Below are 13,870 nucleotides of genomic sequence, written 5' to 3'. Positions count from 1 at the left end.
CCAGGCTGCAGTTCAGATTGCCCCACTAAGAACAGGACAACTGCTCCTTAAGCAGGCAGCGACCTGCTTGAGCGTACAGGGACTAGATTTCTGCACGCTGACCTCCAGGAATGATTCCTCAAATCAGAGAACCAAATGCCAAACCAAATTTAAACATAAATAAATAAATACATTTCAATGGGTAGCTGAAAAGGTTATTAATAGTTTTGTAGAGTTTCTCTTGTCTTACTAAGAAAAATAATGTTTAAGCTTCAAAACTGCATATAAAGCTGTTATAAAGGCTGTGGGAAGTGACCCCCATAGAATAAAAAAAATTATATTTTATTAGTTAAGTATTTGACAACCATGATTATTACATTTCTCAGGGTTATTAAACATTCTCTCTGATTTGTCATGCAAGCTAAGTCTACTGTGTTTTAATAACCTACTAAACCATTTTAGTTTGAATCATTCTGGCCTCAAGCAATATTCAAGATCTCCCAGTCTCTCCAGAGAGACTCTGGGGTGGTAGGGCTCTGTTCATTCCCTTTTGTTTTCTTTCTATTTCTCTGGGTCTTCATCTGTTCCTTGTTTTTATCTACTAGATGAACTCCAAGGGGTTTTAATTAGCTAGCTAAAAAAGAAAATGCACTGAAGAGCTGAAAGAAAACAGATGGGAGCACATTTCTTCATGCAACTTGCGCTACAGGTTGCAGTGGCTTGTGCCTTGGCATGAGGAAAATGCTGACAGTGGTGTTACCCTAACCAACGATTGACTAGCCCACCTTTTTCCCTCTCAATATCTGATTAGAGAGAAGAATTTCCTCCCGGTGGTTTCTCAGACCTTCCTTGTCCAAGTTTTCCCATTCCTTACTGTTTTTCATCTTTCTCCCCAACATTTTATTTGCCTAAGGAAGTTTCCAAAGGGCCATTAAGTACCAAATTCCCTTTGAAGGTCACTGGAAATTAGATTTTAGAAGTGCAGGTGTTATGTTTTAGAGTCAAAGTGAGTTGCATTTTATGTAGTGTTCCCTGAATCATTCTGTTCAGCACAAAAATACTCTTTACTGGTTAAAAAGTAAAAAATTCAAGAACTCGCCACTGTTCTGTTCTGTTCCATGTGGGTGCTTTGCTGAAATCTTCAAAGAAATAAACAAGGAAAAAATCCTATTGGGTGTTGCAATGCTTTTCAAAATGCTATCAATTCAGCTGCTTGAATTTGAGTTGCATTGCAGCAGTCCTCACCGGTGAATGAAGACACGTGGTTCATTGTGTTAATCTTTCCAGCTCTGGGTAGCAGTTTTCACATTTTATAATCAGTACAAAAGACTCTCAGTATAGCCCCAACTGCAATAATAACAAGCAAAATGGTGTAACAGGAGTGTAGTTTTAGCAACGATGATCTAAGGCTATGAACATGGCACATGTTTGCAGGAAGAGGTCATACTTTTTATCAGGGCGCCAGACATAGGCCTTAAGCTTTTATTTTGGACACAAAGAATTTCTGTGCTCAAATCTTGCCATTTTTAATATGTCAAGATATGGTGAACACATGAATCCTCATTCTGCTCATGAGGAGCAGCTCAACATATATGCTGAAGCAACTTTGGTTTGAAATAAGCCATACCTCTATTAAGAGAATCCTCTCAATTTTAACTTATTTCCCTCCAATTACATCCTCTGTATTATCTCTGTTACTAGATGACTAGTTTTGGTCAAATCTCTACAGGAAAGTCCAAATTATTTCAACAAGCTGAACTCAGCAAGGAAATTGGCTTGTAAAGAATGAAACTATAAGCATTTTTCAAAATATCAATAACCTTTGTAGTGTACGATTTTTGAAAACTTAGTAATAAAATTACCACAGAAAGCTACAAAGTAACTCTCTTTAGTATTTGGGCTCCAGAATATTCTGGGAATATCAGGAATGTCAGGGAATGCTCAGGGTGAAAGGAAAAGGGTTTTTATAAATATATGTATGTAGCTGAGCCTTTCTTTTTATTCATCCCTTACAGGAATCTTCCAAGATTATTTCTACACTGAAGCCTCTGCAACAACTGCACCTTATATAGTTTCAAGTCAACCTAGGTATCAACGAAAGGCAAGGAGATTAATCTACCTTCTCGGGCACTTCAGCCTACGGCCTTTCCTTGGCACCCCAGTGCTCAAGCTGCCCTGCCAGCAATTCCCAGCATGGCTACTTTGAAGCTGCCAGGGATTTAGGGGCAGAAGCTGCAGTGGCTTCGGGAGGGCTGCGTTTTGCTGCTGCTGTGCGGAGGAGTGCGATGGAGCAACAGCTGAGCATGGCAAGGGCTGGGGCCCCGAAGCCCCGCTTGCTGCTGCTGATCCCCCCTCCTCTGGAGGTGAAGCACAGAACCACCACCCTGAATTGCAGGAGCTGGGTGGACGCACGGCTGTGCTGCACCAGCCCGGTCAGGTGCCCAGCAGCTCTGCTTTCCGTGGAAATCGAAATAAGGAAGTGCCTTAATATTTGCCTGCTACCAGAGAGATATAAAGTGTTCCTCTATACTTTTGCACTAATTTGACTCTAAAAATTTGCCATTACAAAAGAAACAGATTCAGTATATTAAATACTACATGCTTCAAACAACACAATCAGCTAAAGCATACAGAATTTTTGTGTTCAATCTCCTGAAAAGTTCTGTGCAAAATGAACTTCTGTAATGCCTATTGTCTTCATTTTCAGCTCATAACAGCAATAACAACTATGATATGTGGTGTTCCCTGGGAATTCATTACCAGTTGGGGTCCCTTCAGGAAGATGCAAAGCAGCTTCATTTTGCTGTGACCACCAGACCTTAACAGCACCTTGGTGAGTTTATTATTTTCATTTGTAATTTTGTATTTTCTGCCACGTGTTTTCAATAATAAGTTTCTCCCAAGGACTTGGAATTTCAATTGCAAATAAAATGTTGACAATGCTTTTGGATATATATGTTGTAACACTTATCAGTGAGACATCAGATGGGCCATTTCCCAGCAATAACAACGTAATAACAGCTTAGCAGGATTTTTTTGCTATCTGTAGACTAGATTATGTTTATTTTAAATTGATAACAAGGGCCAGGTGGCTGTTTATAAGGACAAGATACGAATTACAAGCATATGTTTCCAAGGCAATGTTGGCCAGTGGCTGTTCAAGCATAAATTGCTTCCTATTACCACTTTGGATAGGAGCAACACGGTACAGTTCATCTCCATGGGAACACAATATGGCAGGACACCTCTGTGATTACTCTTTGCACTATTTCCAGTTAAAAAAAAAAAAAAAAAAAGGCAACATTTACTCCATCATGACACTACTAATTGATATTGCAGTGGGTAGTTTTGTTGCGTTGTTAACCAAAGATTAGGAATAATCTCCCATAGTGTTGTGTCGTATTGCTGTAGAGGGCTATGTGCTTAGCATGGAAAATACAAGGAGGAATTATAAAGTTGTTATAGGAGAGAAAAGCGAATTGGTGCTTTGGAAAAAAACACAGGCTTCCTCAATAATAACAGGGATAGCACCCCGCTAAGCTTTGGGGTTTTAAACTGCGGAACAGGCAAGATACAGACCTTCTGGAAGTCATATTAGGTTGTGAAGTTAGAACGAGATTATGCCTGGGTTTCTGTTTGTTTCTAAAAGGACAAGAGAGAAGCTGATTACAGTATGGTTAAATTTTTACTAAGCCTGGAGAGAGAATACAGGAAGGGAGAAGGAGAGAGCACTTGTCCTGCCTGAAGGAAGGAAGAAGGGTGTGTCTAAAAATCTGCGCTGTTCCGTCAAAGCAGGAGCTGCTCGCTGCCTTAGCTCTAACTTGCTCGGTTGATTTTCTCTCTTTTTTTTTTTTCCCAAGGCATAGAAATAATGGTTTAGTCAAAACGGCTTGCCCAGCAACCTGCCTACCATTTTCATGTAATCCAAGGGGCCGCTTTGCTGATGTTCTGTAGTGTGCTGACTATGAATCTGCAGTTTAAATCAATTGCTTCAAGTATATTAGATAGAAGAATCAGATATAATCTGACAACTAAGGACAAGTAGTCCTTCTGTTAACATAGTTTTAAGATTATAAGGTTTTGGCAGGAAAGAACCATGCCTGGTTTTTTAACAAAAGGTCTGAAAAACCCGGTCACCCCTTTTCTAGATAGTATAGTTTGAAAGTGCTTTTCCTAGAATGGAAAATAGATTGAAAGGGATGTGGGTTTTTTTAATTGAATTGCTTGAGGGCTTTTTTTTTTTTCTTTTTTTGTCTTAAGCTTACATTTTCTGTACTTTGCCAGAACAATGCTATGCAAGGGCTGTTCAGTACAGTCTGGTGGAGCCAGCTCTTTAAAATCCACAACTCCAAGCTCTGTTCCCCATCTCTGGTGTCCTCTCTTTAGGAACCTCATCATCTATATCCAGCACTCTTTCTTCACCTCCATCCACCTGTTTACACTTAAACCTAGAAATCTCTGCCCTGGGATCCATTACCCAAAATAACAGTGGATTATCAAGCTGACAGCACGCCACTGATATGAACTGTTTGTTCATAAATAGAAGTATCTCTCATCAGCAATTACATTCTTCCTGTAAGATGCTTATCCTCAAGTTAAAGTCGTGTAAGTCTAGAGTACACACAGCAATAATACAAATTTTAAGACCTACCCGTGGCAGAACTTGTATTCTTTCAGTATTAGCAGTGTAGTAAGGTACCATACTCTATGTTTTTCACCCTATTCCTGCATCAATGCACTGTAAACTAGCATAAAATGATATTATGAGTGTTTCTTATTTTCCAAAGGCAGGGGGACTGTTGACTGTCCCACGGTTGTTTGGATTTGTCTCAATAAAATTAAATTGCAGGTGGGGAGGAAGCAGCACTTTACCCATTGGATTGTTTCATTACTTAATAGGTTACATATGTTGAGTTCTCTGTATTTCTGACAAGGGCTTAAGCTGATGCCCATGAGTCTTCTTAAAACCAACTATAGTCAGATTTTAAGATTTGTAGCAGCAGAGCAAATAGATTACAGTGGAAATACTAGACAAATATAAAAAATGAATGCTGTTTTGAACAAGGTGAAGCTGGAGAATTGACCACACTTGCTTACCATGCAGATGCTGTGCCAAAGGCAAGCTCAGAGAGCTGATACCAGGAACTTGCAGCACAGTGACACATTTAAGATGAACATCTCACAAATTGCTAAAATAAACTAGCGTGGTTGTACAGCACTGCATCTGACGTGAAAGAGTGCAGCATAGCTTTATGCAGATTGGGCTATGATAAGGCTGTTAGCAATCAGCTTATTTCAAAACAGTGCGCTGAGAAAAATAGAGAGTTCACTCTCTTTTCTGAAAATTGGAGGTTTGAAGGCTATATAAAATTGGTGCTGGTTTTGAAACCTCCTTGGCAGTTATTAGTTTTCAAATTACTTTTTTGAGCCGAACATGCACAGCTGCTATGTAAAGCAGCAATTTTTCTGGGTACACGGCATCTTTGAAAATCAGTTTCCTGGGTTTTTTCAAGTTCTCCTTTGCTAAGAGTTGAACAGGCCTTTGTGGGGTTTGCTTTAATTCACTGGCATTAACACAGCATATTTAATGCATTAGGGGACATCAGAAAGACTCTTATTGTTCCACTTAATGGCAGAAAGAAAGACGCAGTATCTGGGGCCCACTGAAACCATGAGAGTTCCCTGGATGGGGTTTGTGGGTATTACCCAACTTACGATCTTCAGTCATTACCACACAGGTTTACCTGTAAATTTCAGAATACCAAACGTCATAGCGATTCTACAGAGGTGCCAGGTTGCAGAAAAAATATTTACTTTCTTTCTTCCTTATTCTTCCTATATTTGCTTTTCCTAATTCTCTGCCACATAACTAAGGAAAGTAAATCTAGTGACTAAGTAATCTCCCACGTTGGATTATGTTTTAGATTTCTTATCAGCTTCCATTGTGTAAATATAATCTGACTCATGGGAGAAGCACTGTTATCAAATGTATGTTTCTTTGAAATTTTTGGTAAAAGATAATAATTTATGAAGTTTTTCTACATCTTAAGCCATTATAAGCCATGTTTTGCTCATGCCACACTTTCCTAAATGGACAGAGAGAGTGCATAGCTGGTGGGGCTTTACTGACTTCCCTGATTAATGTTTCCAATTCTTTCTTTATTTTTTTTTTAAGCATAAACTGTGTTAGGTGGAAGAAATAGTACAAATCTGCAAAGATTCATCATGCTGTTCATGTATTAAAGTTGCCTGTATATGCATGGGGAGGATGTGTATGGGCAGGGATACCACAGAACAGTATTAACCATTACAACTGTTGCAGAGTTGCCTAGAAACCAGATCTGCATGAGGTTGTGTTCTCGTAAATTATATTCCCAAGAACTTGGGTGCCTTTTCATTTAAAATATTATTTGCCAAAATCTGGATCCATTAAGTTCCATCTTATCTTGGAACTGCAGAAATGTCTTAGAGCTGTAGGTACCCCAGAGGTCTGCTGCCATTCGGAAACAGAATTATCCATGTCTTGATTGTGCTGAATTGCCTGGTATCTGTGCTGTTCCCAAACCGCAGCAGGATTCAGAAACAAGGTATTTTACCTACTGGGTACTATCTAATCCACATCTTACACACTTAACACCAGTTCTTTTCATCTACCTCATTTGGACTACGGAAGGAAATAGTTCCAACTGGTGGGATTAGAGGTTTGGTAAGATGACTAACCTGCATTCAAAGCTTTGCTGTATATCGACTTGAAGATTGTTTGTAACATACGTTTGTGAGTGTTAATTGATCATTTGCTAAAAAGGACACTGATATCTCCTTGGTTTGCTTTTTTTTTTTTGTCTTGTTTTTGTGAGGGAGGGCAGACCATGCAGAGCACTTTTAACTGCAGGACGGACGAGGCTCACAGTTGTGAATGGAAGTGGATTTAAGTGACTAAGTTACTTCTAAAGGGGATCCTACACATATCTCCTCCCTTGGTATTTTCTCTTAGCTAGGTCAGCCAGTTAGTATTAAACATCTCTCTGTTGAACAAGGAGCTTAAAGATGTTAGGTTGCAGCTGTGAATTCTGCTGGGTAAAAAGACACTATAGTTAGGGATCATGACAAAACTTAAGTGGTTTTAGTAAAATGCAAATGAAAAGTAGAAACCATTCTATCCTTAAGAGACCACAGCATAAATTGGCAAAAGAGAGAAAAGCTGTGAAGCAGAGGTATTTGTCTTACAGGTGAGGGACTGATGCATTAGCTTGCTGAGGTTCATAAAACAGACCTCAGCTAGGATCAAACTTAAATGTCCTTACAGTAGAAGCCATCAGAACCAGAAGCAAGTTACTCATGAGATCCCAATCTTTATTGCTAGGAAACAGGAGGACCAAAGCCTCTGACTTCTTTTTTTACTTGAAAATTTTGTCCATTTGAGGATTCTGTACAGGCAAAAAAGACCAGATGCTCATGGAAACACTGAGTGTACACACAGCTAGCAAATGATATTAAGGTAAGGTAAGTACATCAGGTACAGAGGTGGGAAGCAAAGTTCAGAATTCTGATTATCAGCTCAGACTCTGTCTGGAAGGTAATGTGCTTTCCTAATTAACAAGAGCACCTTTCCTTCTACAAAAGCCACTGGTGGTCATATGCCATTTTTGCTTTTTAAACCAAGAAAAAATGTTACAACATCACTTAGAATCACCAAAAGTTTCTATAAATTTTTATACATTTTGCATGTGTCTACAGATCTGGAGTTCTCTCTATGTTCTAGTTCGTTTTTTTTTCTCCAACTTTGGCTTTCTACTCTTATAAAAGAAAAAGAGATTTCTCAACCCTTAAAAGTGTTCTCAGTATTTGCATACCAAGTATGTAAGCAAAACTAAAAAGGCTCATTCATGCCCTCATTATCCAGTCTCCACTTCAGTGGTGTCATTTAACAAACATGACACTATATAAAAGGGACTTGTGTGAACTGCTCTTTCATTTCACTTTGAAGCAGAAGGGTAAGTTGAATTTCCTTTTAATAAATCTCAAGTAACTTCAGCTAGAAGGCAAACCTGTTCCTTTTCATTTCTGTGGTCATATTTACATTTTTAAATTAAATTTTCCTTTATTAGTATTTTTTTTTACTTTGCTTGTATTAGCTATTTTTGTAGATGAGGAGATGCCTGAAGGACACCAGATTGTAATGACTGATGAAGGTCATTAAAACTGGATTAAAACTGAAGAGCTGTTTTTTCCATTTTGGTATATAACTGATCAGGACTCTGACTCTGCATCATAATCCAATTATGAGCTGGATGCAGTAGTCTATTCAAATGTAATTCCCTGAACGATCAGCACCAGACAAAGAGTACCTGTTGTAATTGCATTTCCTTATCTCAGGGACATAAGTATTCCTAGTCACCTAATGTAGGTTTCTGTTAGAGACTTTAATAATCTGTTCTCTGAGTCATTGGCCCGCATTGGCGGAGGTGCCTGCTAGCCTTCAATATAGGAAAGGGTAAACAACTTGAGACACTTCAGATTCAGCACACAAAACTCGACAGCACTTTTAATACGGTAGGTGCGTTCTTAGGCAGATTTGAAATTTCCACTTGTTAAAGTGGAAATTCTTGACCGTGAGAAACAGGCACTGCTATTACTTAAACAGATTCTGTAGGCAGCGAAATGCTGAAATTTATGGCATAATTGAATATTCTTATGTTCAAGGGTATGCCCCACTGAACTGATTTTGAGGAGACATTCCTCCAGAAAAACAAGTGAACTTTGCCCTTTAAGGGTGTTGTTTTTCATGCAGATTTAGAATAATGTCAAAAGCCTTCTACAATAGGGTCAGTCTGGAAGGTATAAATAATACTTTTTTTTTAAAAGCTCAGACCAGTTTTAGTGTAGCCATTTAATAAATGATAATAATAATAAACTGTTACTTTGATTCTGATTGGCATATATGCTTTGAAACAAATATCTTGTTTTAATTTATGAGCCCAGGTGTTAATAATCTTGCACTAATCAAGCAAACCAAGATTTTAGTCTCAACTATAAGTGGAGCTGGATTTAGACAATATTATGTGTCCGTTAAAATGATGTTGTCAATTCTGAATTTTTTTAAGGATGGAAGTTTTTAAGAGAATGTAGTGCATGATCCTCTCTAATTCATGCCAAAAGTGAAGTCATGGGTATTAAGTTGTTTTGTATGAGTGTCAACCATCAAGGTCATCTTATTAGAAAGCTACACCCATTTAGTCATCTTGAACCTTTCTTTATCTCTCATTGTTTTAACTGAACGATGCCAATAACTGGATATCTCCATGCCAGTGTCTTATAGACCATCAGTTCATGTTTTATAACCACACAACGTTACCGATGCTGTATACCCACTAGCTGCATTGCAAGCCCATGATCTATAGTTCCAGAGCGCTTTTAGTCATGCTATCTTGACACTGAGATTATAACCCTACTTAATGTTACATCTGAAAGGATAAAATAAGATGAATAGGCCTATTGCCAACCCACAAAAATGCATTTTCTACAAGACTAACTCCGACATTTTCAAGCTTGGGGAATTTTGTTCAAAACAAAATAGGAATGCCAACTGAGCTATAAAATTTTGCCCATGTGTAAAACACTCTATCAGTCTGCTTATTTCAAATAAATGTGCTTAAATAGTACTGTGCTTAAAGAGTTTGCTAACTAGTTCCAAACCATCACAGCGACCGCTGTAAGAGATTCTGCCTTTCAGGTTGGTAGCACATGCATCTATGTTTCATTGAGTGATTATAGCCCTTACAGACGACTAATGGCTTAAGCGTGATCAGTTACATCTAAGCCCATCATTTCTTAAAGATTAGTCCAACAAATAGTCAGCGATAGCAAAAAGGATTATTTGTCTTCACTACTCCCAATCGGGTAGCTGTCATTCTGTAATGAGCATACCAATCTGTATCAGTCTAGAAACAATTTTGTGTATAAGCTATGCAATGGTAGCAAAATATACCTGGGAAACCTCTTACACTTAAACTATAGATTTTGTTTAAACAAGGAAAGAATGTACATTTCAAAAAGGGATGAAGGGGGTAGGGACAGGGAGGAGAAAATAGTGTTCAATTATATGTTCAATGATACAATTTCTTACAGAATCATTGCCTGACAAATATGTGGGTTTTCTTACAGCTAGCCTAAGCAGTCATGTTGTCTTACTCACTCTACATGCTCACAGCAGTAGCTGTGTTGCTAATGACTTGCCATACACCGTGTAAATGTTCAGGAATTCCTGGACTATCCGGAAGAGGTGGTCTGAAAGGACAGCCACGTCTACCAAGTAAGTAAACTTCCCTTTTTTGCTACAAATCCTTGTCATGAAGGCTGCATGAATGAAGAAAACACAGAAGACTATAGGCCCTCAAGGAAGCAGCTGCATTTAGCAGAGAGGGGAAAGATGAATGGAGGAAATGGTCAGTTTAATATTTTTTTTCTAAAAGATAGGCCTCCCCTCCCTCCTGGGAGAGGAGGGGAAATGAACAAGTTATCAATAGTTAAACATATAAATGTTATATATTTTTACTCTTACTTATATTATATACACATATATATTTGTAGTGCTTTTTCCATTGACTTTCCAAAGATAATTGCTGCTTGCACAGCAGAAGCTTTTTCTCTGATTTTTTTTTAAGTATGAAGAAAATGTTATTCTAGTATTTACAAGTGTAATTAAAAGGCTTCTGGCACGTTTCTCTAGTATTCGGAGATGGTATGTGCAAAAGTAGTCTGGTAAGGAACACGCTTTGCACTGCATAATTTTCTTTCCATGTAGAAATGCTTTCCCCAAGTCCATTACCAAGGCTAAAACACTATCAAAATTATTCAAACACATTTCAGTTTGAGATCAAGTTCTATTTCTGAAGTTCCCAGAATATGCATCAATTGGAAAGAAAATTATGCTTCTTTTTCCCAGGTCTCATAGGAAGCCCTAAAGGGCCTCCTGGAAGAGATGGTCTTCCTTGGCTGCGAGGTGAGAAAAGAGAAAAAGGGGATATTGGACACCACGTGAAAAAGGCTGATGTGCATGTAATGTTCTGTCAGTCAAATGGACTCTCTTTATAGGGGGAAATATGTTGGGTTTTTACTGACTGTGAAGTGCAGTAAGAGTTGCAACACGGCAACTCTGAGAGAGGGAGATGCAGCAGTATTTTGTGCTTCTACATTGCCATTTGTTTTAGTTGTGAATAATGGCAACACGATCATGGGAGCACACTAGCAACTTTATTCTACGTGTAGGACCGTTGTTACCCATGGCAATTTGTATGAAAAAAGTATCTACCTTTACCGTGAGTTCCCATCTTTAGCAAGCAGTGCTGGATGGATGGTATTTCACACATTCTATGCAGAAACCCTCCTATACCGGCGTTTATGGTTTCCGTTAAAATAAGATCCCACTGTAAAAACACAAAGCATCCACCCTGCAGATTAAAAAGAAAATGGTATGGTGCCATAGGAACTGTTCCCTCCCCAAAATACCCCTTGTGCCTGTTCACTAACAATTATTAGAATTAAATAAATTCTCTTTGGCAAAGCCACTTTCGCAAACATGCTGAAACTAAGGCTTCAACCCAGAAAAAATCACTTTTCTTCTGTGCAGAAGGGAATTATCAGCATTTCAGAGGGCTGGAGGTTATTGTTTGTTTGCTTCAATAGAGCTTAACAGTGTGAAAAAAATGCTGGGAGAATATTTCTTTTACACCAGGTGATGTTAAAAAAATACATTGTGTGCTAGTTAGTTTTGGAAAATGATTAGTTTTACCCAAGGAATTTTTCCTGTCAGCAAAGCCTAGTTTTGCTTGATTGTCTAACTTCTATTTTTATCTGTGTAGGTCTATTTTATTCTCTGGACAGCAACCTCCACAATGTTTTAGTAAATTTGCAGCTCCGACTTTCCAGACTTGAAGGCGGTAATTTTTCCTATTTTTACTTTTTCAGCTCACAAGCAGCTTTAAGTGCAATAGGCAAAATTAATTATAGAATCATGACTTTCAGGAAATAGATCACACTTGAAAATGGCACTACATCCCAAAACTCTATTTTCTCATCCAAAGTAGGGGGGATCGGGACTCATTTTCCCTGGAGAAGCAGGTTTCTCTCAGGAACATTAATGCACACTTATTCAAGCATGATTTATTAAAAAAAAAAATATTCCAACTGATGTTGCACTTTTTACACATGGATTCATGGGAACTCCTCAGCCTTGTACCACATTGCTAGCATTTTTATCCACCGGCAACCAGGTTGTTAAAAGTGGTAAATTGTTTTGTACCAAGAAGGAATTCACAAAAATTATCATTTCTCCATTTCACTTGCTCACATTTGCAGCAAATGGATCCTCTTTAGAGAGTACACACAATGTAATTGGGCTGGTAGTGTATGTAGAAAATGGTACTGGGGCATCCTTGTCTTGGAGAAGACAATGACAGATGGTCACAAGGAGCATAACTGTCCTAGTGAACAACTCGTGAATTGGTAAAATTTTGAAGATCTTTATTCCTCTTCATTCTTTACTTTGATTCTTGCCCTCTGTTCCTCTTACCACTTTTAATTTTCTCTTCATCTCTTGATTTCTCTTTCTTTCTTTGCTTTCTCATCAATATGCCATAGGAAATTAAAGCAGCTAACTAGTTTTTTTCTTTTCACGTTTTAGTGCTTGCTTTGAATGGGAAAATAAAAGAAGCAGGAGAGAAAATATTTGCCAGCAATGGGAAGGAAGTTGATTTTGAATCTGCACTAGAATCCTGCGAAGAGGCTGGAGGAACTCTTGCAACTCCCACAAATGAAGAGGAGAATAAAGCTATTTTGGATATTGTGAAACAGTATAACCGCTATGCTTACTTGGGCATTAGAGAGGGTGAGATTTCAGGTCAATTTAGTTATATCAAGGGCATGGCTCTGAATTATACCAAGTGGCACCAATATGAGCCTAATGGCAAAGGGACAGAAAAATGTGTAGAGATGTACACTGATGGGAGTTGGAATGACAAAAAATGCAATCTGTATCGCCTCACAATCTGTGAGTTTTAAAGAATGGCCTTTCAGCCGCTGCAGAGGATGGAGACAATGAAATATGCTGTGTCTCAGGTTTATGCAATTTCTGCAATTATTCTATGTCAGAAAATCTAAAACTAATCATATTACGGTATTTTGTACCCTTAAAAAAATGACAAGTGTGGTAGGTGATTAACTTAATTAAAATGTGCCTAATCTAATGTGTTTATCTCTTTTGAAGGGTTGGAAATAGCTTAGAATTCATTTTTTTCACGGCAGACTGTCTCTGTGCACCATGCCTTGGTGAAGATTAGAGGAATATTCCAAGGTTTGACTTGGGATATTGGAAAAGTCTGAAGTTAAAGTTGCCTGTGGCTTCATAGTGGAAGCATTTCCAAAAATTTAATAGTTTCTGCCTTAAAAGATATGCACAAAGGTTGACTTCACTGGAGCAATTGTGGTCTTAGGTTTTGTGCGCCTCTCTGAATTATAGGGCTTGTTTTGTGTCATATTGAAGCGTGCACTGATTCATTCAGCATCCATATTTAATTTTTGTTCTATAAAAACATTAACAGTAGCAGTTAGAATTAATTTTCTTAGTTGCAGAAGCTACTCTCCATAAAACACTAAGATAAACATTGCATTAGATCCAAGTAGACATAGAAATGTGTATAAAATACCAAACATTGCATTTTGTTGCTAAAACATCACATTCCCTCATAAATCTATGACCATTGCAGTGCTGGAAGGCCACCTGTCTTCTCCCAAAGCACTCAACAGCCACTTACTATTTTGGGGGAGCAGGTAAGAGTGGAGTTCAATCAGTTCAAACATAAGCTATTTCTCTGCTGCTGTCATGCCAAGCAAC

The 13,870-nt window shown here is 38.3% G+C and overlaps 1 protein-coding gene across 1 annotated transcript; it reads left to right on the top strand.

Moving 5' to 3' along the window:
* The first annotated feature begins 10,158 nt into the window (after nucleotides 1–10,158).
* On the top strand, nucleotides 10,159–13,038 carry LOC104128996 (pulmonary surfactant-associated protein A). The gene is made up of 4 exons (XM_035897385.1): nucleotides 10,159–10,291; nucleotides 10,925–10,981; nucleotides 11,841–11,918; nucleotides 12,662–13,038. Exons 1-4 carry the CDS (start codon nucleotides 10,159–10,161, stop codon nucleotides 13,036–13,038), a joined length of 645 nt encoding a protein of 214 aa, XP_035753278.1.
* Nucleotides 13,039–13,870: the final 832 nt, after the last annotated feature.

The sequence above is a fragment of the Egretta garzetta genome, unplaced genomic scaffold (assembly GCF_000687185.1).
Source record: "Egretta garzetta isolate BGI_Z169 unplaced genomic scaffold, ASM68718v1 scaffold56, whole genome shotgun sequence".
NCBI lineage: Eukaryota > Metazoa > Chordata > Aves > Pelecaniformes > Ardeidae > Egretta > Egretta garzetta.
This window is presented reverse-complemented; position numbering and strand designations above follow the sequence as displayed.

Bases quoted from the DNA above. Each gene is read 5' to 3' on its own strand.
- LOC104128996 (XM_035897385.1), top strand. From the start codon at position 10,159: ATGTTGTCTTACTCACTCTACATGCTCACAGCAGTAGCTGTGTTGCTA. The intron at 10,292-10,924 runs GTAAGTAAACTT...TCTTTTTCCCAG, and splicing joins AGGACAGCCACGTCTACCAA to GTCTCATAGGAAGCCCTAAA. The intron at 11,919-12,661 runs GTAATTTTTCCT...TTCACGTTTTAG, and splicing joins ACTTTCCAGACTTGAAGGCG to TGCTTGCTTTGAATGGGAAA.